At 42.3% G+C, this 27,374-nt stretch overlaps 1 protein-coding gene across 7 annotated transcripts in view; it reads left to right on the top strand.

Annotated features, from left to right (window-relative positions):
- The window catches only part of vps4a (vacuolar protein sorting 4 homolog A), a 160,112-nt gene that overhangs the window by 17,534 nt on the left and 115,204 nt on the right, over positions 1–27,374 (top strand). For 5 of the 7 annotated variants that reach the window (XM_061822384.1, XM_061822387.1, XM_061822385.1 and 2 more), the window contains 2 exons: positions 14,695–14,814; positions 20,607–20,763. In XM_061822384.1, the coding sequence (XP_061678368.1) occupies positions 14,695–14,814; positions 20,607–20,763 (277 nt within the window). Of the gene's footprint in view, positions 1–5,287; positions 6,792–6,917; positions 7,122–14,694; positions 14,815–20,606; positions 20,764–27,374 lie in introns of all 7 variants that reach the window. The other 2 variants (XM_061822390.1, XM_061822389.1) reach the window with 2 other exon arrangements.

Here is a 27,374-nt window from a genome sequence, read left to right on the forward strand (position 1 = left end):
CTGAATCACCCTTACCTGCGGCACATCCTTCCAAGCCCTATCCATCTGTCCGGCCAACCTGAAGAGATCCTTTTCGCCTTCTTTCGTGACCAATATGGTGTACGTGTCGTCATATGCCTCTTGTGTAGTCTTCGCCACCTCTACCTTTGCTCTATTTCGCATCTCAATGTATTCCTTTCTCCTCTGCTCAGTTTTCTCAATGTCCCACTTCTTTGCTAACCTCTTTCTTTGTATGAGTTCCTGTATTTTGGGGTTCCACCACCAAGTCTCCTTCTCCGTTTTCCTACCAGAAGACACACCAAGTACTCGCTTGCCTGTCTCCCTGATCACCATGGCTGATGTATTATGTAGGAATAGATGTTAATATCCCTCTATTCATGCATATTTCGGCTCTGATGAGGCTATGTGGGATGTTCAAAGTGATGGCACCCTACGGGTTATCAAGTGGGCTTCCTTCCGTCATCAAGTGTTTCGCTGGTACGCCCACGACACTCTCGAGAGGGTTCAGCAGTGAATCCCAGCGTCCCTGGTTCCCCCCTATGTGCCATCAATTGTCCTGAATGCCCAATTGGTGTCTTTCCTCTTTATCCACAGCCAATGGCTTGCCTTTTCCATCACCCTGGAGAGATCTCTGATCGCCTGCCGATGGGCCTTCCCTTGGACTCTCAACTCTCTGAGGAGGCTATAAACCCTCTGCACCCAACTTCCACTGCGCGTTCCTCTGCTCTCCAGCCTTGCTGTTGCATTTCGGCCGCAAGTCCAGCATACCTCAGCTTCTTCTGCTGATATGCCTGCTCGACTGCCCCCTCCCAGGGCACTATGAGCTCGATGATGTAGACAAACTTGAGAGAGGCAGACCAAAGCACTAGATCTGGTCGTAGGGTGGTCGTTGCAATCTCAGATGGAAAGCAGAACTTCTTGTCCAGGTCTGCCAGCAGCTTCCAGTCTCGTGCACTGCGCAGCTGTCCATTGTCTGGTAGCTTGTTGGTGTGGCTGGTATGGCTCTCCCCCTCCCGAACAATCAGCCTTGGTTGCCAGTTGGCTGACAAGGGTGGGAGGGCATTCACCCTCATCCGCTGGTTCTCCAGAGCAGGAGTAAATCACTTCAGCACTTGGTTGTGCCGCCAGGTGTAACGGCCTTGAGGAAGGCTGGTCTTGCAACCAACCAGGATGTGCTTCATAGTTGCAGGACTTGGGCATAACAAGCACTTGGGATCTTTGGCATACCACTGGTTTAGGGAGGGGAAGACACATCATACATAGCTCTCACGGTAAAGCTTGCCCTGAATGCCTCCATCCCCCAAAGCTCTTTTCAGGTGATCTACCTTGTCTCCACTCCTTCCCAGGCCAACCACTGCCCTTGCTTCTCCTGCGACACAGCTTGGGTGCACCTTTGTGCTTCCTCTTCTCGATGTACCTGCTCGACCACCAGCGTGCGCCCGTCAGCAGTAGTGGCCTTGCTCCACACTGGTCTACTGGCCCCGAGCACAAAGCCACTCCTCCCCTCCTGCAGTCGGCAACGATATCTTTGTGTCTGAGTGCTGCCTTTGCCTGTTCAGTTGGGGCCAGCAGTGTCCACTTCCTCCCAGTCAACAGAATTGGGGCAGTCTGGGCTACCAAGAGATCGTTGGAATCCAATAGCATCATTTCCAGTCTTAGTTTGGCGTACTCCTCTGCTAGGCTCGATATGAGCAAGTGTAAAATCCATTTACCATAGAGCCCAATGCTGCTGAGGCATCTGGGAAGGCCAAGCCACTTCCTCACAAATAAGGTGATCGGTTTCTCCAGCTTTTCTACCCTTTGAGAGTGGGATCTCAGTGAGGGTTAGTGGCAAAAAGAGTTGAGGAAGTCACCCATACTGCGAGCACCAGAGCTTCAACTTCCCAGGAAGCAGGGTTCTGTCTATTCTTTCCATGCCACTGGCCACCTCCTTTCTGAGCTGCTCTTCTTGGTCTTTGTCCTTAAGAGAGGCATCGTACCACCGGCCCAAGCTCTTCACAGGCTTGTCAGAGACAGTTGGAATTGGTTCCTCACCAAAGTGTAAGCAGTGGTTTGACAGTTTTCTCTTGACGATGGAAATGCTTCTAGATTTACTCGGCTTGATCTTCATGCGAGCCAGCTCGATGTTTTTCTGGAGCTTTTTTAACAATTATGCAGTACAGGCCTTGGTTGTGGTAAGTATGGCGAGGTCATCCATGTAAACTCTGATTATAGGCAGCCTTACCCCAGGTCTTATTCCTTGCCCACCAACCACACAGAGGCTCGCAGGATGATCTCCATGGCTAGGGTGAATAGTAGCAGGGAGATGCCACACCCAGCCATGATTCCCACGTCCAGGTGCTGCCATGCAGTGTTGTACCCTGCTGTTGTAACACAGAGCTGGATATCCTTGAAGTAGGCCCTAACCAAGGTTGTTAGTGCCGCTGGGATCTTGAAATAGTCAAGCGCTGTCCACAGAACATTATGAGGGACTGGGCCAAAAGCGTTTGCTCAGTCCAGGAACACCACATGAAGATCTTAACCCTTTTTTTTGGTGACTTGGATCTGATGCCAGATGATGCTCGTGTGTTCTATGCATCCGGAGAAGCCAGGTATTCCTGCTTTCTGGATTGATGTCAATCAGGTTGTTACCTCGCAGGTATTCTGCTAGTCTATGAGCAAGCACGCTGAAGAAACGTTTCACTTTGACATTTAGGAGGCTGATCTGTTTGAACTGCCCAATCTTTAATGAGTACTTCTCCTTTGGGATAAGAATTCCTCCAGCTCTACGCCAGGCAGTTGGGGTCGCCCTCTTCTGCCACATGACCCTCATCAGCTTCCAGAGGAATTGAAGGACATCTTGTGTTTTTGTTGACCCTATGTGGAACTCCATTGGGACCAGGAGATGATGCAGCCGTTGCTCTGCGCAGAATATGGATTACCTCACCCCACCTGGGCGGACTGATGTCCAGCTCGTGCTGTGGTGGATCGTTTGGAGGCATATCTGGTGGGAGCATGTCAGGTTTACCAATCAGACATTCATTAAACAGAACAAAAAAGGAAGCAAAGACACCAGTTCAGGTCTCGCAAGGAGAGAGGAGAGGAACTGTCTCATACAATTCACCAATGCACTCTCTGATTATCCTCTCCTCAGCACCTCTATTTATTTAGTTTTAAGACGCCTCTTATTTACATGGATGTTCCAAAAAGCAGACGGCAAGCAAAACAGTTGGAAACAAAGTGTGCATGTGTGGAAGATTGCTGAATACATGTGTGGTCATCATTTCTTTAACAGGCAGCAGTTCTAACAGTTCTGATGATTACACGTTTTTGTTCTTGCTATCTCCTGCTAGGAGGCTGCGACGTTATCTAGAGCAGAGCAAAGCATTTCTTTATTGGAAGCAGATGTATGATAATTATGATCGCAATTATTCCTACAGAGCATAACTTCGTCATAACAGTGGTAATCTGTGCAGGAATTTTTCAGGTGTTCTTCCAGGATGGCTTTTGTCACAGAGAGACTTCCGCTTTTCTCCTTTTGCAAAGAGACTCTTCGCAAATCTGAAGGGATCTTTATCGAAGCGTGATCTTGCATGCTCTTTCCTTCTAGGTTTTATTCCGAAGGTTTTCAGTTCTCCTCCGTGCTACAAGCCTATCCTGGATTTCCTTCTGCAACAGGTTTATGCTCTCCCTCTTCTCCTCTTTGGTCTTCCTCCACAACTTCTTCAGTTGCCTCCTCTTCTTGATCAGGTGATCTATCTCTTTCTGCCTTCTGGACTATTGGAGGTTTAGCTGGGACAGCCTGTTTGCTTTCCACTACTTCAAATTGTTCCACCCCATGCGTACAGCTTCTTTGTTCTGGTGCCTCTGATCCCTTCCAAAATGCTGCAGAGATCTATGTTGACCTTCTTCCACAAAAAGTGCAGGCCTTTGGCCATTTGATCAATGGTCTACGCGCCTGGATCTTCCTCTCTGCGGTTGGTTGTACGTGGCTTGGTCCAGGTTGCTGTATTAGTTCAGTCTTCTGGGAGCTCCTTCTATCTATCGAGAGCCTGTCTCATCTCTTTCCGAATGCCTGCACAACATTCTTCCTTTCTCAGTTTCTACCACATGGGTCTCTTTTCTACCTTTGTCTTCTTAACCTCCCCACTACAAGAGTCATCCTACACACCACCATCCTATGCTGTCGAGCTTCACTCTCCCCTACCACGATCTTAAAGTCAGTAACCTCCTTCAGATGAAATCGTCTGCACAAAATGGAATCCACCTGGGTGCTTCTACCTCCTTTCTTGTAGGTCACCCTATCTTCTTGCCTATTCTGGAAAAAAATGTTCACTACTGCAATTTCCATCCTTTTTCCGAAGTCCACCACCATCTGTACCTCAAAGTTCCTTTCCTGGGTGCCATACTTACCAATCACTTCATCCCCTGTTTCCTCCACCACAATATCTGTTATAATCTGCACCAATCACAACTCTTTCTGTATCTAGGACGCTCAGAACTACTTCATACAAATCCTTCCACAATTCCTCTTTCAACTCGATGTCACATCCAACCTCTAGGGCATAGGCACTTATCACATTGTACTTATTTTAAAATAGGTATAGTTTTCCAAACTACATATAATATTAATCACTTTGATGGTCAAACGAGTTGTAAAAAGTTAACTTGGAGCGTTTTATAAAAGCACAAAGTTGCGAAACTATGACTTGACATCTCAGTGGCGGCTATATTGTTTGTGACATCATGTGCAGGCATCACACTAGGGCAGTCGCTATTGAAAACATGCTCTGCCAAATACAATGGTAGATGAACAAGAGTGATTTTCAGATATTTCCAATGATGTAGAATAAAGACTAGACTGCGAACAGGCCCCTTTCACGTGGTAATTCGGCTTCAACTTCCGGTCAGGGCAAAACATTGCTTTGAGTATGATTTCACTGTGGAGTTGACGTCCTTTGACATCCTTACAATTGTACATTGTGAAGCATAACATCAAATTTTTTTGGAATTAGCTTTAGCTTTTTTGGCGTTGTTTGCTGTCAAAACCTTGCAGGTGGTCGCAAGGAAGTCACTTTTCACTGGTAAGTGTCTTTCAGTTTAACCTTCATTAGGCCGTGGGCTTGAGGTTGAAACTTAGGTAACATTACTTATCCTGAAATTTATGAATGACTACTTTTTATTATCAGCCACAGTGTTATTTTTAGCCCCAGTGCAACTAGTAACAGGTATTGGATAGGGCTAATAGATTGATGTATGCAACATTGCTACAGAAATGATATCTTGAGAACTTTTTATATTATTCCAGAATACCATCAGATAAGCATCGTAGCCAATTATGGGTGCATGCCATCAACCACATTGATGCAGTGACGAAGAAGCAATGGGTGCCATCAGGATATGTTGTTGTTTGTTCTAAACACTTCAGAGAAGAGGGCTTCTATCTCTCCAAGCACAGGCTGCTCAACAAGACTGCAATGCCATCTGTTTTTTCTTGGAACAATACAAGCATGTATGTAACTGGTGTCTTATTGTGTCTATCTGTAATCAATAAAAAAATGTATCCTGTTGCTTCTGGTCATTTATACGATGTAATATTACACGTGTTGCTTAACTTTAAGCGTTTGTGGTTGTAAATGTGTAGTGATTTATATGTCCTTAAAATGGATGATATCGAGGTGCTTAATGCTGGAAATTTTACATTGCTAAATAATGGTATTCAGAATGCGTATTTTTATTTTCACTTTCAGATACATTATTTCACTGAAAGAAATAAGAGATTTTGGTGTCCAATAAAAATTTCCTCTTGTATTTTATTACTAGAAAATAATAAAAGTGAAAGAAAATCACAAGTTATGAAGAAAAGGATAATGACTGTAATGTTTAGTTGGCCTGTTTGGATAAACAAAATGAACGGAATTGCCTCAGATGATTGATTTATAAACCTGAGAGCGATATTGTAGATTTAATGTCATTTCCGAGATTGTTCATTCTCCTGAACACATTGTTGTTGTTTTCCTTTCGGCTTGTCCCTTTCGGGGTCGCCACAGCGTATCATCTCAGATGAACGCATACATATGTTTGGCACAATTTTTACGCCGGATGCCCTTCCTGACGCAACCCTTCTCAGGGAGTGGAGGCCCCAGTGGGATACGAACACACAACCCCTGGTTTACCAAACCAGTGCTTTAACCACTGAGCTACGGGGCCTCCCAGTCTCTTGAACACAAAGTGTCCTAAAAATTTCTTGTCATTTGTGGAATATATTAATTGAAATGCGTGCTACATTAAGACGAGAGGAGGGCGTGGTAGTTGAGATGTTTGGCATGGGGAATATTATTAAGTTGTGTACCTCCTATTACATAGGTATGTGTTAATGTGTCTTCTAAACCTTCCTGGGCATACTGCAAATGTTTAGATTATATTGATGTCTCTAGGGATCCAAAACATCCCAGGTGTTTAGATTTATCGCATTGTTTTCCATAACGTGTATGTTTACCATGCTTTTTGCCCTGACCGGAAGTCAGAGCCTGTTGACCATGGTGGAAACATTGTTGGATGCAGAGTGCGCGGTGTAGTTTTTATTCTACGTCAATAGATTTTTCTGACACCCCTTCTGAGACTGAAGCTCTTTTTGAGGAAGAGAATTTCTCAGAAGCGAATGAAGTGACTGGGGCCATTTTACCCTATCGTTTCAACCCATATTTATGTGACGTGTTCACTGGCACCAGTCTCCTCATCGAACAACGAGGAGGACAAGGACCCGATGAATCCTTCCTGGTCGATATCGGGAGATTGCAGAACAAGGAATGGTAAATTTAATTACTGTTTCTGAATTTTAAAATATGATTTAATGGGGATTTATTTTAAAATGATTATTTATTTTATATTTCAGTAATTCAGTCACAAGATTTGTGGATTTTTTTTTTTTTTTTAAGGTGTTCTTGTGGCATGTGCCAGCCCATGTTGACAGTGGCTGAGTCTCTGTGCTAACGGGAACAGGAAAAGGTGTGCAGCAAAAGGGAACACGATCCAACACCCACCTGCATCACCCAGCACCATTACTTCAAGGCTGTTTGCCTAAACGAGGACATCCTGGAGACAGCCTACAAGTAACTGTACCAATATGACGTCGGCAATGAGTAAGACTTTTTTTTTTTGAATTTCAATGAAAAAGTGAAAAATATCTCAATATCACACCTGTATAAAGTTTATTTTAACTGCTCAAAGAAACAGAAAGCTTAGATGAAATCCACGTATATTTTGTCCAAAATGGACACAATATGTGACTTCCTATTACTTCTTATTTTCAGATGCAAATGGTACACAGCATACAGACAATTTGTGAGATGGTGCTATGGATTTTTAGGCCGACATTTGCGTGTCCCACTTCCTTCATGTGCTGTTCATAAGATTAGAGGGAGGTTTTTCTCACCAGACAATGTGGGACTTTGGGAGACCCTATGGAAACTAAGCCAGTTTTTTTTTTTTTTTTCTGTTTCACAGGAATCACTGGATTACAAAATTCTTGTAAAAAACATTTGTTGAACATTAGTTTCCATTAATTTTGTGTAACACTTACCTGGTGCTGGAAATGCTGTGTTGTCACCACATCTCTGGCAAAAATGTAACTGTTGAATGATGAATAAATTAAGTGTTTTGGATGAAATAATTTTCCATCTTAATAAAAAAAACAAGATCCCAAGATACATTCATGTGTTTATATTTTTGTTAAGTGTACAGAGACGTTACACTTTATAATTCAGTTGTTACGAAAACAAGTGACATGAGCACGAACAGCCTCTTCCTTGTCAGGTTCGTCACGGGCTGCACTCAGAGGTCCTCTGTCGATCATCTCAAGACAGGAAGTCCACATCTTCTTCAACTTGCACTCTCCAACACTGTGCCTCCACAGCGGTTATCAGCTCAGCTACATACCCTAAATGAAAAACAAAGCTTGAAATGAAGCAGAATGCATGGCTTCATTGTGGTTTGTTTTCGAAATGCAATTTTCTGAATTCAAAATTTTATATTTAAATTTTGAAAAGGTATGAAGCTAGAAGTAATTAATTAAATCCTGGGTCATGTGCATGTTAAACCAAATTCTCTACACTAGCAAATACTAAGGCCAGCATATTTGATTATCGGGAATGAACCCTCTGCCTCGGTGGCAGCTGTGATAACAAAGTCACTGCCCAGTGGTTCGGTTAACACTTTGAAATGAACATAAAGGAGGTTTTGAATTTTAGTCCGAATGTGAACGATGTGATGACAATTTATTACAGGTATTTGACAGCTTACTCGTAACGTCTCTTGCTTCTCGATAGCCTTGTACCCACACCTTTTTCTTGGTGGGCCATCTTTCTTACAAGAAGCACGCTGTCCTTGTTCAGGTCGAGGGAAGATAGTCGGTACAGCCGTATCAAGCAGAACCCTCGGGCAGTGGACTGCAATGCTCAAACTTACCTTCAGAACAGAACATGAGTCAAGGCATGACTCATCAAAGTGGGAAGCTCAAGACAGATTTTGGGATTTATAAAATGAGTTTCCGGGTGAAGTAAATATTGAAGTTATCGAAATTAATCTAGAGCTATGCTATAAACTGAGACAAATAAGTCCCCCCCAACTATTATTATTATTTTTTTTAAAGCTCTATACATACGTGCCATTTGGAATCAACAAAGCTCTTGTCGTTTGCAGCTGTGCAATCCATTTTTCACTATTTCACTATTGTTTCGAACACTCAGGGCAACATTATACTATCGTTTCGAGTCATATTCAGATGATATGCAATCATGGCCAAACTGCATCCCAGTCTGATCCACTTCCGTGGCGGATATGAGCAATCGTGGCTCATCGCAGCCGGCTGGTGTGGATTCTGACGGAGTCGAGTGGTGCTGCTTTAGGGGATTATTCATAGACGCCGCAGTACGCGATGAACAACACAGTAGAGCCGGGGCGCTTTACTGCGCGCACACGGCTGAGTGAGGCATTCTCGGCTGGGTTCTTGAGAGCCGCCCCTGTCTGCAAAGCCCGATGTGCGGCCTTCGCAGAAGCCGTGACTGCCGAACGCGGCGCCTCAGCCTGTGTGGTTGATTTTCGTGGCCGTGGTGGGATATAATTGAGCCGAGCCGTGCTGCTTTTTGGGGGTTGTTCATAGCCGTCGCAGTACGCGATGAACACCATTGAGCCGGGGCGCTTTAATCCACGCACGCGGCTGAATGAGACATTCTTGGCTGGGTTCTTCAGAATCACCGCCGTCCATGCAGCAGCCCAACGCCGTCCGACGCACACATCGACATATTTTGTACGGGGATCTTTTGTTACGTTATGAGAGACTGATTACGTGGTCCGCCCCAAACTATTAATTTTTTAATAGCTGTATACACACCTACCTGTTATTTGGAACCCACGAAGCTCTCGTTCTCTGCACCTGTGCAATCCATTTTTCACAACGAACGGGTCTCTTGCAAACTTATGAAGGGTAATCCATTTTCCCGAGTGTTCAAGCAATGTCCAGCAATGCAATGAGCCAGCATTTTGGCTAACACGAAGCAACAACGAGCTACCTTCCCGGAGGTAAAACTAATGGAAACAAATGAGTCCACGACGGGGTGCCACTGTCCTTTACATCACTTCCTGCTTCTTCCCGAAAACAAATCCCTCGAGAGGATTTTCATGGCGGGAGTTACAAAAAGCTGTATAAGTCAAAATCCTGTTTTGTGGTGAAAAAACGCATGGGCCCATATTGGCTGCCCTTTTTTCATTAATAACATACTAAAAATCATCCATTTTATGACAGTAGTCCTTTAAGCTTACACAGAATCCCCTTACCCGTTCGCAGTTCGTTATAGACCAGTGCAATGACAATTGTACAAAGAGAGCAGTTTAAAGTGATGAATCTTGCGATAGTGTACAGTATAAATTACTAATACGATATTACTAATACTGATTTGGACCACCAGGATGTGAGGGTGTGTCCCAACAACCGCGCAAGGTACAGAATAGATTTGCTAATCAAGAATTTGATTGCTTAATTGCAAGAGGGAAAAAACGGTTTAAATGCTTGCTAGTTTTGATTTGCATTGATCAGATGTGCATAACTCCCGACGGTAGGAGCTTGGAGAGCTGGTGACCTGTATGTGGAGGTCCGAAGGGATCCTGCCCGCTTTGGACCTAGTTCAAGTGACGTGAAAGTCTTCAAGAGTGGTTAGGGTGGTGCCGAGAATCCATTCAGCAGTTTTTCTTGCCCGTTGCCGTTGGAGTTTGTCCTTTTTTGTGGCATCCCCAAACCAGACTGTGATGGAGGTACGCAGTATTGATTGGATGAGCGGTGTGTAGAATTCTCAGCAGGTCTTGCGACAAGCCGTGCTTTCTCAGAAGCCCTAAGAAGTACATCCTTTTTTGAGGATGGAGTTGATGTTCGTCTCCCACTTCAGGTCTGGTGAGACTGTAATTCCCAAGAATTTGAAGGTCTCGACGGTTGACATAAGACAGTTGGACAGTGTGAGGGAAGCTGAGGTGAAGGATGCCTTTTGGAGTCCGCAATCATTTCTACAGTCTTTTGAGTGTTCAATGCCAGGTTGTGTTGGCCACATTGAAGCTCCAGTTTCACCACTTCCTATCGTTATACAGACTCGTCGTCGTCTTTGATGAGGCCAATGAATGTGGTGTCATCTGTGAACTTCAGGAGTTTGAGAGCCGGGTGCTTCAAGGTGCAGTCGTTTGTGTAGAGTGAGAAGAGTGGAGGCCCCGATGCTGATTCAGTGAAGAAAATAAATATTTGAACAGCCTGCTACATTGCAAGTTCTCCTACTTATAAATCATGGAGGCGTCTGAAATTTTCATCGTAGCTGCATGTCCACTGTGAGAGAGATAATCTTAAAAGAAAAATCCAGAAATCACAATGTATGATTTGTGTGATAAAGCTGCAAATAGGTATTTGAACACCTGTCTATCAGCTCGAATAGTTAGTCCACCTTTAAAAGTCCACCTCCGCTCCATGTATTATCCTGAATGAGATGCACCTGTGTGAGGTCGTTTTGGTGCATAAAGACACCTGTCCACCCTATACAATCAGTAAGACTCAAACTTGGAACACGGCCAAGACCAAAGACCCCATACATAAGAAAACAATGAAATGTTTAAATTTTTGCAGATAATACATATATCTCTCTCTCTCTATATATATATATATACAGTGACAATAATAAGTATTTGAACACCCTGCTGTATTGCAAGTTCTCCCTCTTAGAAATCATGAAGGGGTATGAAATTTTCATCGTAGATGCATGTCCACGTTGAGAGATAATCAAAAAAGAAAAATCCAGAAATCACATTGTATTATTTTTTTTAACTGTGTGATACAGCTGCAAATAAGTAATTGAACACCTGTGTATCAGCTAGAATTCTGACCCTCAAAGACCTGTTAGTCCGCCTTTAAAAGTCCACCTCCACTCAATGTATCATCCTGAATTAGATGCACCTGTGGGAGGTCGTTAGTTGCATAAAGACACCTGTCCACCCCATACAATCAATTGTAAGACTCAAACTTGTTACAAGGCCAAACCAAAGAGCTGTCCAAAGACACCAAAGATAAAATTGTACAACTCCACACAGCTGGAAAGGGCTACGGAGAAATTGCCAAACAGCTTGGTGAAAAAAGGTCCACTGTTGGAGCAATCATGACGGTCTCTAAACATGACGGTCAATCTCAATCGGAGTGGAGCCCCATGCAAGATATCACCTCGTGGGGTCTCAATGATCCTGAGAAAGGTGAGGAATAGCCCAGGACCACACAACAGGACTTGGTCAATGACTTGAAAAGAGCTGGGACCACCATATCCAAGGTTACTGTCCGTATTACACTAAGACATCATGGTTTGAAATCATGCATGGCACGGAAGGTACCCCTGCTTAAACCAGCACATATCAAGGCCTGTCTTAAGTTTGCCAATGACCATTTGGATGATAGAGCGGAGTCATGGGAGAAAGTTTTATGGTCAGATGAGACCAAAATGGAACGTTTTGGTCATAATTCCCCAACCGTAATTGGAGGAAGATGAATGATGAGTTCCATCCCAAGAACACCATCCCAACTGTGAAGCATGGGGGTGGTAGCATCATGCTTTGGGGGTGTTTTTCTGCCCATGGGACAGGACGACTGTACTCTATTAAGGAGAGCATGACCGCTGCCATGTATTGTGAGATTTTGAGGAACAACCTCTTTCCCTCAGTCAGAGCGTTGAAGATAGGTCCTGGCTGGGTCTTTCAACATGGCAATGACCCGAACCACACAGCCAGGAAAATCAAGGAGTGGCTCCGTAAGAAGCATATCAAGGTTCTGCCGTGGCCTAGCCAGTCTCCAGACCTAAACCCAATAGTAAATCTTTGGAGGGGTCTAAAACTCCGTGTTTCTCAGCGACAGCCCAGAAACCTGTCTGATCTAGAGAATTTCTGTGTGGAGGAGTGGGCCAAAATCCCTCCTGCAGAATGTGCAAACCCGGTGAACAACTACAGGAAACGTTTGACCTCTGTAATTGCATACAAACGCTACTATACCAAATATTGACATTGGTTTTCTTAGGTGTACTTATTTGCATCTGTATCACACAAATAAATTGTTGAAAAAAATCATACCTTGTGATTTCTGGATTCTTCTTTTTAGATTATCTCTCTCACAGTGGACATGCACCTACGATAAAAATTTCCGACCCCTTCATGATTTTTAAGTGGGAGAAAATTGCAATACAGCAGGGTGTTCAAATACTTATTTTCAGCACTGTAGTGTGCGTGGACGAGGTGGTGTCCCGCAGACAGCAGGCGAGACGCTGAGCTGGAGAGGTTTGGAGGAGAGGAGTTCAGGGATGATGGTGTTAAACGCAGAGCTGAAGTCCACGAACAGGATCCTTTCATAGATTCCCTCACATTTGGGACGTTCAAGGATGAAGTGCAGTCCCATGTTGACGGCATCAAGACCTATTAGCTCGATGGTCAAAATGCAGTAGGTCCAGCACAAGACATTCAAGACTTCATGACCAAAAATATTAAGACAACAGGCCTGTCGTCATTAAGATCTGACACTGCTCCTTTTTTGGGGGACAGTATGATAGTGGAGCATTTGAATCAGATTGGTACTTCACTGGTACTTTGTTTTAGAGATCTATTGAAGATCTTTGTGAAGACAGGACCAAGTTGGTCTGTGCAGACTTTCAGGCAGGATTGGAACAGAAGGTCTGGGCCGGGCAATTTGTTGATCTATTGTTGTTTGAAGATCTGCCTCACGTCCCTTTCATGGAAGTTAAACTGTGGAGTGGACGAAGGTGCGGCTTGGTGTTGTGGGTGTGTTGAGTCAAAGTGTCCTTTTCTAATCTACAGTAAAAGCTATTGTGGGCTAGTCCGCTATCATTTTCTCCTGGGGGGGGGAGCAATTGTGAACTGTGCCAGACTGATTTGGAGTCATCAGCGTCTAGATGTTATCCCTCTTTGCAGTGTGAATTAATTTCATCCGATGGTTTCTCGTGCAATTGTGGAGGGCCCTTTCGAAACTATGATATGCAACCTCTTTTGCCTGGTGGAGTTCCCGCAGTCTGGCTGTGAACCACGGGTTGTTGTTATTGAACGTGTGTTAAGTTATTTTGGTACACACCTCCTCAAAGAAGCTGACATACGCAGTAACAATATCCATGAATTCATTAAAACTGCTTGTTGAATTTTCAAAGACACTCCAGTCTGCAGTCAAAGCATCTTTGAAGTTCAAATCTAAGATAATCAAGCTCTAATCCCTACACTTAGTTGTCGATTCTGTCCGTTCCTCTTCTTCTGCCAACAAATTCGCTTTCCTAGCAAAACTAGCAGGCTTTTGGCGAGTTTTTTCCTTCTGGCAATCAAGTCATTAAATTCTTGATCAGCGAACCTACTATTTTCTGCCTTGTGCCATTGTTGGGATACACCCTCACATCCCGCTGGTCCAGTTTTAGTATTTGTAATATAGTTTGTCGACTATCACACAATTCGTCACCTTAAACTGGTCTCTTTGCACAATTATCCTTGTACTGGTCTATAATGGGAACTGTGAACAGGTAAGGCCACTGTGGGGTGTTGACACTCTCTTATCTCGTCTGTTCTTAATGAAGAAGACTACATCTTGCACATCTGTGAGTCTTATAAGGAATAGTTCCTTTAGTCTCTTGTTCTCTGTTCTTGTTACTTTGTTCTTTGTTCTGAATGTCGTACCAGGGTGGCACCGACTGCCAGAGACGAATTGTGTGTTTTTACACACTTGCCCAATAAAGCTGATTATGATTTAGATTCTGCTTCTTCCTCTTATTTGTCTTCGACCCACAGTAGCTGAATTCCCACCGATGCCGTGCAGGTTAAATGTGCCGGGTCGGGACGTTGATAATCCGGGCCACGACTGATCCCCTATGGAATTCTTTAGATGAACGCTCATATTTGTTTACGCTCATATTTGTTTGGTAAAGTTTTAACTGACCTGACACAACACTCTGCCTACGCCGACCGTCTTACAGATTGCACTGGCTTGTGACCCCAAAAGGCTCCATTACGATTGTGTCATCCCTATTTAATTAAAAATATATATATATGTTACCACCATCACAAGTTGGTCCTGTTTCCCCATTTATGAACATGACCAAAATTATTTGTCGTTTCAAGCCTACAGGTTAGTTAAGTGTGACCTCTGTCTGTGTCTAGGTGCGATAGTAATGGAGAAGCCCAATGTGAGATGGAATGATGTGGCTGGGTTGGAGGGAGCCAAAGAAGCTCTAAAAGAGGCTGTTATCCTTCCCATCAAATTCCCTCACCTCTTTACAGGTATTGTTCAATGAATATCTTAAAAATACGTCCCAATATGTGATGGGCATTCTTTGTTGACATTGCTAAATAGCTATGCATTGATTTGGTGGTACATTCGCTTGACTTTGGTGGATGCAATGTGAGTTCAGTTCCTGCTCAGTGATGTCTATATGTGGCCTGTGTCCAACAGGTGACCAATTTAGGGTATAGTCCATCTTTTGCCTGTTGTCGATGGCAATGAGCTTAAAATGAAATGAAACTGAAAACATTGCTAAATATTGGATAACAAATTATGCATCGACCTAAGCCACTGTCGAGGAGAAGACACAAAGCAGTTAGAGTTTTCAACTCCTTGATCATCATATTTTACAGTATTCATGCTGTAATATTATGATTTCCAATTGTCTCGTTTTCTTTTGTATTTTTCCCCCCCGTGAGCTGTCCTTTAAAACAGAATAAATTATTGAAGAGTCAAATATGAGTGCATAAAATATATATCAGGAGTCACAAACAGTGCCTGTGGAGTACCATGTCACCCGCATGCATCCAGTTACGTAAAAATAATTAAATGTTGCTCGTGGTTGTTGTTTAATTTTTTGTTGCTATTTAAAAAAAACACTGTGCTTTATCTACCATTTTTGTTGCTATTCTTTTGAAATTGGTGTAAATTTGGAAGTAACAGTAAATACAAATGAAAAAATATAATAATTCAAAGATCTTTTTGTTGCATGTGAATAATCCGTAATGTTGCTGGAGAAACCCGAGCTGGAATATCGACACAGATGATTTAACCCGACAAAAAAATCTTGCAGACAAAAACGAAGAAAACATAACTTTACCAAGGAATTGGAATATAATTCATTTATACATATTTTTAACCAGTGAATAGATTCTGTGTCCCATTTGTAAAGCAACTGTGGCGACGACAAAGCGGTCAAATTTGTAGAGATACCTCAAGAACATGCCACACAAGCTTCCATGCCACCCAAACACAAGGCAGCACACTACTAGCTGAAGAAGTCCATCGGTTGAAGGCAGCTTTATGTTTTTGTTTTTGGTTTGTGTTTATTTTCCCCCTTTCATCTTGGGCGAAATTAGAGTCCATACAATCCAAAATGTGAAGAAATCTCATTGTTGGAGGACACTGAATGGAACTTGACCTTGCATTTTTAACAGAAAAGTGTGAAACTGAACAATCTGGACTGAGCTGCTAGGCAAAGGTAAGATTGTTGCGCATGTGTTATGTTCTTTTAATCCATTGAAAGCTTATAAACATTTCCCCTATGGATTTACACTGAAAAAAATAGGTGCACTTCCCTATGCAGATGGTGCTGAAAAGCAATGCTCATGTACCTGAGACTTTTTGCAAAGTTATAGTAAAGTGCTTCCAGATCATAAACACATTTGGAGATCGTGCAAGAGGCGTGAGATGAGCATGCTGTGACAATGCAAGGGATTTCGAGATTTCCAAAGATGAAAAACATTGCGTTGCTCCATGTGTAGACTTGGAAAAGCAGCTATTGCAAGGCAACATTTCTCTTTCGACGTCTTTGTTTCCTTTTTCATCAGCGAATGGTCACTTTTTTCAATTTTCCTTTGTCAGCTTCGCTAGTAGCAGTAACATGTACAGAGCCACTAGAGATTTGCACAGCTATGTCAATGCCATAGACACCCATCCTCTGCTTCGGCTGGAGAGAGGGGGGAAAAAAGCAGATTCTTCCACTTCTACTAAGGATTAATTTTATTTGACTGAGACGTAGACTAGTGTCCTCCTCACAATCGAAAACAAAAAGTCAAATACATTTGACTTACTTTTCCAGGAGATCACGGATCTCAGAAAGAGCTTGAAATTCACACAATCACAGGTGAAAGAGCTAAGATTGTATAATACTGCACTTCGCTCAGACATTTCAATGCCAGCGGAACCACAAACTTTTAGACTGAAACATAAAATCAAGAAAGGAACACTGCTTGACATTCAATCATAAAGCATCCGCGACAATCTCATTTTCTCAGTCATTCCAAAAAATTATCCAAAAGAAAAAAAAAAAATTCATTATGTCCACGCTCACCTTTTCCAGAAAACGACCACATCCCATTTGAAAAATTTCAGCAAAACGTGTTTGTGAAATCAAAAGGTCATGAGCTCAAAGGGACTTCTTTTGGAATGAACGACTATTTCCCCAAGAAAATCATGGAGAGGGATACAAACTTATCCCCAATGATGAAGAATCACTGACAAAGTTAGACAAGCATGGTTAGTTGTCGACAAGTTATGTCGACTGGCAATTGTTTCGTAATGCCGTCACACCCAGACTCTTCTAGATAAGTACTTCATTTGATCTATTATTTTCAAAAGTGTATTTTTTGTTTCATTCTTTCTACTTTTGCTCAGCCAAAAAAAAAAAAAAAAATCATGGATTCACCAGCATGGATTAATAATGCTGTCTGCTTGTTTCCACGCACAGTAAACAGGCAAGTCACACACCATATTCTCCCCTCATCACGGTTTCTCCTGTTTGTTCGCTATAACACTCAAACATTTTAGTTAATAAGCTTCCATTTTTACATACTTATGTTTTTAAAAGTTTGTTTTTATTAAAAACTTAAGAGTTCATTCACTCATAGCAACAATATAAAACTACATTTCCCAGAAAATGCATTTTGAACTTTTAAGATATTTTTCAACTTCTAACAAGCTCACATTTTCAAACGTACACATTTTAAGAGTTAGGAAACCATCTTTGATGACTATCTCAGACTCTGAGCACACACCGTGCCTGTCCCTTATGAAAAAAGTTTTATTTTTAGCTGCTGAATCTTTGCACTTAGTTGGTGTCCATCCAAGTTAATTTTCTGGAAAAACTCAAAAGTGTAGTTTAGTTTTTCTCGAAAGGCTAAATCAAAGGTAAAACATCATGATGAACCAACCCCATAATGACATTTGCAACATTGAGGTCTGTCATGTCCTTAATCACCATTCCCACACGTTCTGGTTCCTCATGTCCATTCATTCGGATAGTGTTAATCCTCATGACTGTGGTAGTAATGTCCTTTTGTGCATCCTCAGCGAGAGAAGACTGAACAACAACATACACAATAAATTAATGGCGATGAAATAAATTGCCTGTAGGTGTTATTGTGATTGTGAATGGTTATTTGTTGCTATGTGTGCTGTGATTGGCTGGCAATCCCCAAAACATGCTTTAATTAGAGACTCCAAATTGCCCTTAGATTTGGTTGTGAGGGCAGGTGGTTATTTGTCTCTCTGTGCCCTGCGATCGGCTGGCAACCAGTTGGGGGTGTACCCTGCCTCCTGCCCGAAGATAGCTGGTATAGGCTCCAGCACTCTCATGACCCTTGTAAAGATAAACGTCTCAGAAAATGGATGGATTTTAAAAGTGGGCAGACAGAGACAACGTGGGATAGGTGTCCCAAGAACTTGGTCAATTAAATGGATGCAAACATGGACTGTCAGGTCACTTTTCCACAGACTGGAACTTTTCTTTGTTTCACCTAGCGTCTCTTGAGTCACACATGGTTAGTGTGCTCTTCCCTATCAACGCTAACATTCCCAGGAACTGTTGCACTCAGAGCCAAGACTACCCATCCATCCATTTTCTGAGCGACTTATCCTCATAAGGGTCGTGAGAGTGATGTGAGCCTTTCCTAGCTACCTCCGGGCAGGAGGCAGGGTACACACTATATACTGGTTGCCAACCAACCACACATAGATACAAACAACCATTCACACTCACAATGATAATATTTGGTACAGCAGCCTTGTCTCGATCAGACAGGTTTCTGGACTGTCGCTGACAAACACAGAGTTTCAACTCCATCCAAAGATTTTCTACTGGGTTTAGGTCTGGAGACTGGCTAGGCCACACCAGAACCTTGATATGCTAATTACAGAGCCACTCCTGGTGGTAATCAGGTTTGGGTGTGGGTTGAGAAATTAAATACCTTGTCCAAATTTGTGGTTAGTCACAGTGATTTTGTGACTTAACAAGGGGAGCATTTACATTTTCACAGAGGGTCTCAATAGTTTTGATTTTTTTTTTGTGACTTAATTAATTGAATGTCATTTGAAAACTGTATTTTGTATTTACTTGGGTTGTCTCTGTGATATTAAAACTGGTTTGATGAATTGAGACCTTTGTGTGTAATTAAAAACACTTTCACAGCAGTGGACATAAGAATTTACATGCAGTACATTACATTACATGCAGTACGTTACGTTCATTCAGCTCCCTGGTTTCGCTGACCTGCCTTGACCAAAATATAAATTTAAGTGACATTCTTCAGCCAACGTGCTTAATATGACATTGGTTCAACCCTCTGCAGTTGTAGCAACTGAAACTATTCTTGGAAGATCCACAAGGTTTAGGATTGCGTTTATGGGACTTTATGACTATTTTTCCAAAAGCACATTTGTGAGGTTAAACAATGATGCCAGACTAGAAACCCTGGGTCTCTGTCTCCTCTCTTAATTTATACAGTAAATATATACTGTTGAGGTCAGGCCAGTGAAGTTCCTCCATAATCAAACTATACATACGTCTTTATGAACCTTTATGTCCGCACTGATGTACAGTCGTGTGATATCAGGATGGGCCATCTCCTGTCAATGTTCCCACAAAGTTGGAAATGTCCAAAATATTAGCCCTTGAGTTGTGATGAAAGCTACTCTGAATGCTTCAGTAGTCCAAGAGGTTTTGGACAAGTGGTTTGGGGATTAACCCTCCCTGTTCCACTTGGTGGCTGTGCACCAGTGCACAACGCAAGATCCATAGATGAGAGAGTTTATGTATGAAGTTCACTGGCTTTCAACGGTCCTGCTGTGAAACTGATATAACACTTTTGGGTTGATTTCGAGTAGACAGTGAGGACAGGCCTTGTCATGTCATCCAATCAGTACAGTGTACCTTTATCACAGTCTCGTTTGGGGCTGCCACAAAAAAGGCATCTGCAACGGACAATCAAAACCGCTGAACGGATTGTCAGCACCATTCTACCCAGTATTGAAGACTTACACGGAATGCGAGCTAGGTTCAAGGCAGGCAGAATCCTTTCAGATCCTCCACATCCTGGCCACCAGCTCTTCCAGCTCCTTCCATCGGGGAAGCCCTACAGATCAATGCAAGTCAAAACTAACACCCATTTGAACAGTTTTTTTCCCTCTGGCATTTTAGGCATGCAATTCTTCATCAGCGAACCTACTATTTTCTGCCTTGTGCCATTATTAGGACACTCACTCACACCCCGCTGGTCTAATCAGTATTAGTAGTAATATATTTTGTAGACTATCGTATGATTCGTCATTTTAAACTGCTCCCTTTGCACAATTGTCATTGCACTGGTCTATAACGGGAACCGCGAACGGGTAGAGGCACTCTGTACAAGCTTAACACAATGTGGGACTCATCATTCGTCTTCTTTGTTCTGAATGTCGTACTAGGGCAGCACCGACTGCTGGAAAAATTCGTTGTGTATTTTTATACATTTGGCCAATCAACCTGATTCTTAATGTGTGACCTCACAAATAGGTTCCTGGAAGAATAGGCAAAAAATCCCACAAACTCACTGTCAAACCTGTTAAAAGCCTTTCCAGAGTTAAGGCTCTGACTGCCGAGAGGGGTAGACCAATATATTAAACCATGTGGACGGAATTGGATAGCCGTTAATATCATGTGTGAGTCAAAGCAGATGAGCAAATACTTTTAGCAATTTAGTCTATCTAATAGGAGAAACCTCGTGTGGTAGCCTCATTATTTTCTTACATAACATCAAGAGCTGTTTGTTTTCAGGTAAGAGGACACCTTGGAGGGGTATCCTGCTGTTTGGTCCACCAGGAACAGGAAAGTCATACCTGGCCAAGGCTGTGGCCACTGAGGCGAACAACTCCACCTTCTTCTCTGTTTCCTCCTCAGACCTCATGTCTAAGTGGCTGGGAGAGAGTGAGAAGTATGTTTCCTTATTTTTTTATTGACAGGATCTGTGTCTCTGAGCATGTAAAAGAATGGGTATAGTACTTAAATGCATGAATTCTGATGAATTATAAACAAATTAATAAAAAAAAAATACACTTCAATCAAATTTTTTGATCCGAACAATGTGGGACCTTTGTCAGTGCACGATTTCCTGGTACACTTATTACACTGATGCGCATATCAAAGCCCAGCTACCACCATGGAAAAATTTAATGCAACGGCATTGCTATCACTGATAGAAGGCAGTTTTACGCTAGAATTGATGGAGGCAATTTCACTCTCAAAGTGGATTGCTCTGGACTTTAAAATAAAGGGTTGGAAAAGATGCCACTAAAGCAGTGACTTGATACATGTTTCAGTTGTCATCCAGAAAGCATTTAAAGACAATACTTGTACTGTTTTGGGAAAAAAAATCATAAAATGGCAATTTAACTTTAGGTAAGTCTCATTTTTGGCCCGATATATTTTGCTCTGGTTTTTCCGACCGTTTTGTATTGAAATTCAGCTACAGTAGAACCTCAGCGTTCATAACGACTCAGGGGTCGTACAAATCATCTTTCGACCTCCCCAAAAAAATGGGCATAAAAATGACTCTGACACAAGTTTTGGCGTCTGAACACCCGAGCAAGGCAGAACGTGTAGTCGAGTCAAGCCGTGCGATGCTAAATGCACACGGGGCGGTGCCGAGACAAGCCATTACCCACTTTGACCCAAGCAGGCAGTCATAGTTTGAGCACGCACATTCGAGGGTGCTTCTCACGATTTTTTTTTTTTTTTTTTTTTTCCAGTATTTTTTTGCCATGGGGGTAAAGAAAGACAGTGGTTCTACCCGCAAGCAAAGGAAAAAGGAAAGTTGCGCGAACCATAGTGGATTTAAAGTGCTACTGTCATGAAATGCATGATTTTTAGTATGTTATTAATGAAAAAACGGCAGCCGACATGGACCCATGCATTTTTTCACCACAAAACATGATTTTGACCTATACAGGTTTTTGTAACTCCCGCCATGACAATCCTCTCGAGGGATTTGTTTTCGAGAAGAAGCAGGAAGTAACATACATGGCAGGACCGCCCTCAAGTGGATTCGTTTGTTTCTATTAGTTTTAAAAAACAATAGGGAATATTGCCCTGGGCACTTCACTCGTTTGTGAGATGTTTTCTTCGAAAAGAGCTTCTGTGTCTGAAGGGGCGTGTCCTACAGTAGGGGCCACAGTGTGTTTTCAATGGTGAATGTCTGGAGTGACGTCACGGACAGTAGATTCAGCCAATATGGCGACCACCTGGATGTCAAATGAGACTTCCGCAACTTTGCGCATGGATGACGCGCTTTCCGCTCATATTTATTTTTTCGTGTAGACATTGAAGTGAATAATTTTATATGTATTTTTCATTTCAATATCTATTTTAGAATGTTTATAGGGATGACACTGGACCTTTAAGCTGCAGAGGCACATGAACGTGTGCAATGTAAAAAAAAAAAAAATCCAGTCTTCTCAAACGTATTTCTTTTTTTTTTTTAACACAAAATTAGATAAACAAGGACGCTGGCAAAAATTAATTGTGTGCAAAACTACTAATAAAACTCCATAGCAACACTGCAGTAAATTTAATTCAATGAAAAATGTTTTTCTGCTTTTTTCAATGTTACGCCCCCGAGAGCCATATACCCTCTGTGATTCGTAGGTTTGTCAACTCCGCACATTACAATGTGAAACTGCCATTCATTAAAAAAAAATAAAACCTCAAGGGCTGCACGAACATTAAACTTCATATTAAGGTGGCAGCCACAAACGGTCCCTGGGCCGCAAGTTTGAGACCCCTGATTTAAGGAAAGAGATAATTGCTAAGTATGAAAATGGGGTGCGTGTTATGGATCTCGCTAACCGGTATTGTATGGCTAAGTCGACTATTTTGACTATCCTAATGAATAGAAATATAATAAAAGGCAACTGCTGTTGCCAAAGGAGTGACCAGCATTACAAAGCAAAGGTTACAGATTGAAGAAAAGGAGAATCCATGGGAGAATTAGCCAGTCAAATCATAGATGGTGACTTCACTTCCACCTTCCCTCTCAACTCACTCCAACCTCATGACACCACAACCAAAAAAGTAAATGATATACGTGTATTGCTTTAAATTTATGCGTTTGTTCTCATTTAAATACACCCTGTATTTAAATATTTACAATTAATATGACATATTTTTACATGAATAGGACTTAAAATGGGAATTTACTATTTGGATGTTAGGAATCGATTAAACTCATTTACATTTTTTCCAATTGAAAAAAATGTTTCGGGGGTTGAAGAAATCTGACTTTGAACATTTTACAATAACGAATTATGTTCAAACTCCGAGGTTCCTCCGTAAATGCATTTTTACAGTGAGTATTACCATCTGTCACCCATTAAAATACATTTAAATTGAAAAAGTCTTTTAAGAATAAATACTTCATCATTAAAATTTAAATATTTGAGATTAACTAATTACAAAGCCTGTAATTCATTGGAGTATTTCACAAAAACACCCCCAAAGCTTGATGCTACCACCCCCATGCTTCACAGTAGAAATGGTGTTCTTGGGATGGAACTCATCATTTGTCTTCCTCCAAACACGTTGAGTGGAATTATGACCAAAAAGTTAAATTTTGGTCTCATCTGACCACAAAACTTTGATGATTCCTCTCTATCATCCAAATGGTCATTGGCAAATTTAAGACAGACCTTGACATGTGCTGGTTTAAACAGGGGAACCTTCTGTGCCATGCATGATTTCAAACCATGACGTCTTAGTGTATTACAACAGTCACCTTGGAAACGGTAGTCCCAGCTCTTTTCAGGTCATTGACCAAGTCCTCTCGTCTAGTTCTGATCATTGAGACCCCACGAGGTGATATCTTGCATGGGGCTTCACTCCGATTGAGATTGACCGTCACGTTTAGCTTCTTCCATTTTCTAATGATTGCTCAAACAGCGGACCTTTTTTCACCAAGCTACTTAGCAATTTCTCCGTAGCCCTTTCCAGCTCTGTGGAGTTGTACAGTTTTGTCTCTGGTGTCTTTGGACAGCTCTTTGGTTTGGCCATGTAACAAGTTTGAGTCTTACTGGTTGTATGGGGTGGACAGGTGTCTTTATGCAGCTCAGGACCTCACACAGGTGCATCTGATTCAGGATAATACATGGAGTGGAGGTTGACTTTTAAAGGCGGACTAACAGGTCTTTGAGGGTCACAATTGTAGCTGATGGGTGTTCAAATACTTATTCACAGCTGTATCACACAAATACATTGAGAAAAAAGTCATACATTGTGATTTCTGGACTTTTCTTTTTAGATTCTCTGTCTCACAGTGGACATGCACCCACGATGAAAATTTCAGATCCCTCCATGATTTCTAAGTGGGAGAACTTGCAATGTAGCCAGGTGTTCAAATACTTATTTTCTTCACTGTAAGCCATTGAATATCACCTTGAAATATAAATGTATCCTTTTTTTAAAAACCACCCTTTCTACCTGTATATGACTATACAACGTGAGTTTGTTTTAATCAAATATAATGCGCTCTATTGACTTTTAGAAAATATTTTGGGGAAATTTTGCGCATTGTACATGAGAAATTAACGTATATTCTTTTTGTTAGCATGATTGGTGTGAAATTTGACCTGAGCTTTTAAAGATGTTTATATGACCCAGTATTACCTACTCTTCTCCTATCCATCCATTTTCGATTCCGCTTCACTCCATTAGGGTCTCAGGTGAGATCCTTGGTGAGAAGAAGAGTACAGTCTGAACTCATCACCAGCTCATCCATTCATCCATCCATCCATCCATCCATCCATCCATCCATCCATCCATTTTCTGTGCCGCTTAACCCTCTGGGGTCGTGGGTGTGCTGCAACCTATCCCAGCTGACTGCATGAAATGACTGGGTACACCCGGAACTGGTTGTCAGCCACTGGCAGGGCAATTTAGCCTTCAATAAACCAAGCATGCATGTATTTGGAATTTGGGAGAAAACCAGATTACATGGGGAAAATGCACACAGGCATGGGAATAACATGCAGAGTTCACAAAGACGAGGCCAGACTTGAACCCAACACTTCATACCTGTGAGACAGAAGTGCTAACCAGATGCCCTAATCAGCAGCTAAACCCATATAAATAAACCAGGTGCCCGCCCGGTTGCGCTGATTGGGAGGCACACACCTGCGCCTCATGCAGGCTGATTTGCCTGTGTATTTATATGACCCCGATGACAACTGGTCTGCGCCAGTTCGTTGAGCTTCATGTCCCGTTCGAGTGCTCCGGTATCCCTGATCGACAACCCGTGTGTACCGACTTATGCCTGTTCTCCGACCAACCTTGTAAGCCTGACTCCTTTGATACTTCTGCCGGCTTTGATCGTTCTCCTGTGTACCGACTCCTGCCTACCCGCTCATCTGTTCTCTTCGCCCGACGTCCCAACTACCGCTGCTGCATCTGACTGCCTGCCCGATCCCCTGACAAAGAAATAATAAACATTTCCCCCCTACCTTGCATCGTCCGAGTCCTGCATTTGGGTCCTACTCCCGTTCCGATGGGACGTGACATCTTGTCCATGATTGAAGTTGTTCAGTGGACCTGTTTAGCAGTCTTTTGAACCATGAATGCTTTAAAAAAAATTATGATTGAATTGAATCAAAAGCCCATTATAAATACTGAAGGTCTTAAAAATGTGAGGCCCCAGGGAAACCAGAGGACTTTCGAGGAGCCTAAGCAGAAAACAAAAACGTTCTCTGACAAGGGTAACTTTTCCAAACTCCGAGAGTATCATTTATCAAAGAATCTTGAGCACAGGTTCCAAGTTTATCTGTAAGACTGTAATTTAGAATGTCCATCCATCCATCCATCCATCCATCCATCCATCCATCCATCCATCCATCCAACCGTCCCCACAAGGTAATATCATGAATGGGGCTCCACTCAGATTGAGATTGACCATCATATTTTGCTTCTTCCATTTTCTAAAATTGCTCCAACAGTAGACCTTTTTTCACCAAGATGCTTGGCAATTTCTCTGTAGCCCTTTCCAGCTGTGTGGAGTTGTACAATTTTGTTTCTGGTGTCTTTAGACAGCTCTTTGGTCTTGGCCATGTTACAAGTTTGAGTCTCAGTGTTTGTATGGGGTGGACAGGTGTCTTGATGGAGCTAACGACCTCACACAGGTGCATGTGATTCAGGATAATACAAGGAGTGGAGGTGGACTTTAAAAAGCTGATTAACAGGTCTTTGAGGGTCCGAATTCCAGCTCATAGACAGGAATTCAAATACTTATTTGGAGCTGTATCACACAAATAAATACTTAAAAAAAATCATACATTGTGATTTCTAGATTTTTCTATTTAGATTATCTCTTACTGTAGGACATGCACCTCTGATGAAAATTTTAAACCCCTGCATGATTTCCAAGTTGGAGAGTCTGCAATGGAGGAGGGTGTTCAAATACTTATTTTCTTCACTGTATTAATGTGTAAGATGAGACATTGAATATGATTTCGCAATATATATGTATACCTTTTTTTTTTACCACTCTATGTACCTGTATACGACTATACAATGTGATTGTATTTTTCATTTTTCATCCAAACTGAAATATAATGCGCTCCATTGACTTTTTGAAAAAGTTTTTGGAAAAAATTGTGCATTGTTTTCGAGAAATTTCCATACTTTGAGAATTTAATGAATGAAGAAAATGAAAGCAATGAATGAGTAGAAGAGGCAAGTCTGAAGGACCAGGAAGTGGCGATGATTAGCAAGGGGGAAGTTCGAAAGGCACTACAAAGGATGAAAAATGGAAAGGCAGTTGATCCTGATGAAATACCGGTGGAAGCAATTTGGAGAGGTGGCTGTGAAGTTTCTGACCAACTTATTCAACAGAATACTAGCAGGTGAGAAGATGCCTGAAGAATGGAGGAAAGGTGTGCGAGTTCCCATTTCTAAGAGCAAAGATGACTTGCAGAGCTGTAGAAACTGTAGAGGAATAAAGTTGATGAGCTACACAATGACATTATGCGAAAGAGTAGTGGAGGGTAGACTCAGGACGGAAGTCAATATCTGCGAGCAACAGTATGGTTTCATGCCTATAAAGAGTACCACAGATGCATTATTTGCCTTGAGGATGCGAGTCGAAAAGTACAGAGAAGATCAGAAGGAGCTACACTGTGTCTTTGTGGATCTAGAGAAAGCCTATGACAGATACCAAGAGAGGAACTGTGGTACTGCATGTGTAAGTCTGGTGTCGCAGAGAAGTATATTAGAATAGTACAGGACATGTATGAGGGCAGCAGAACAATGGGGATGTGTGCCGTAGGTGTGGCAGAAGAATTTAAGGTGGAGTTGGGACTGCATCAGGGATCAGCTCCGAGCCCCTTCCTGTTTGCACTGGGAATGCATAGGTTGAAAGATGATGTTAGACTTGAATCCCCTTGGACCGTGATGTTTGCAGATGATATTGCGATATGCAGTGAAAGCAGGGAGCAGGTGGAGGAACAATTAGAAAGATGGAGACATGCACTGGAAAGGAGAGGAATGAAGATTAGCCGAAGTAAA

The sequence above is a fragment of the Syngnathoides biaculeatus genome, chromosome 6 (assembly GCF_019802595.1).
Source record: "Syngnathoides biaculeatus isolate LvHL_M chromosome 6, ASM1980259v1, whole genome shotgun sequence".
Lineage (NCBI taxonomy): Eukaryota > Metazoa > Chordata > Actinopteri > Syngnathiformes > Syngnathidae > Syngnathoides > Syngnathoides biaculeatus.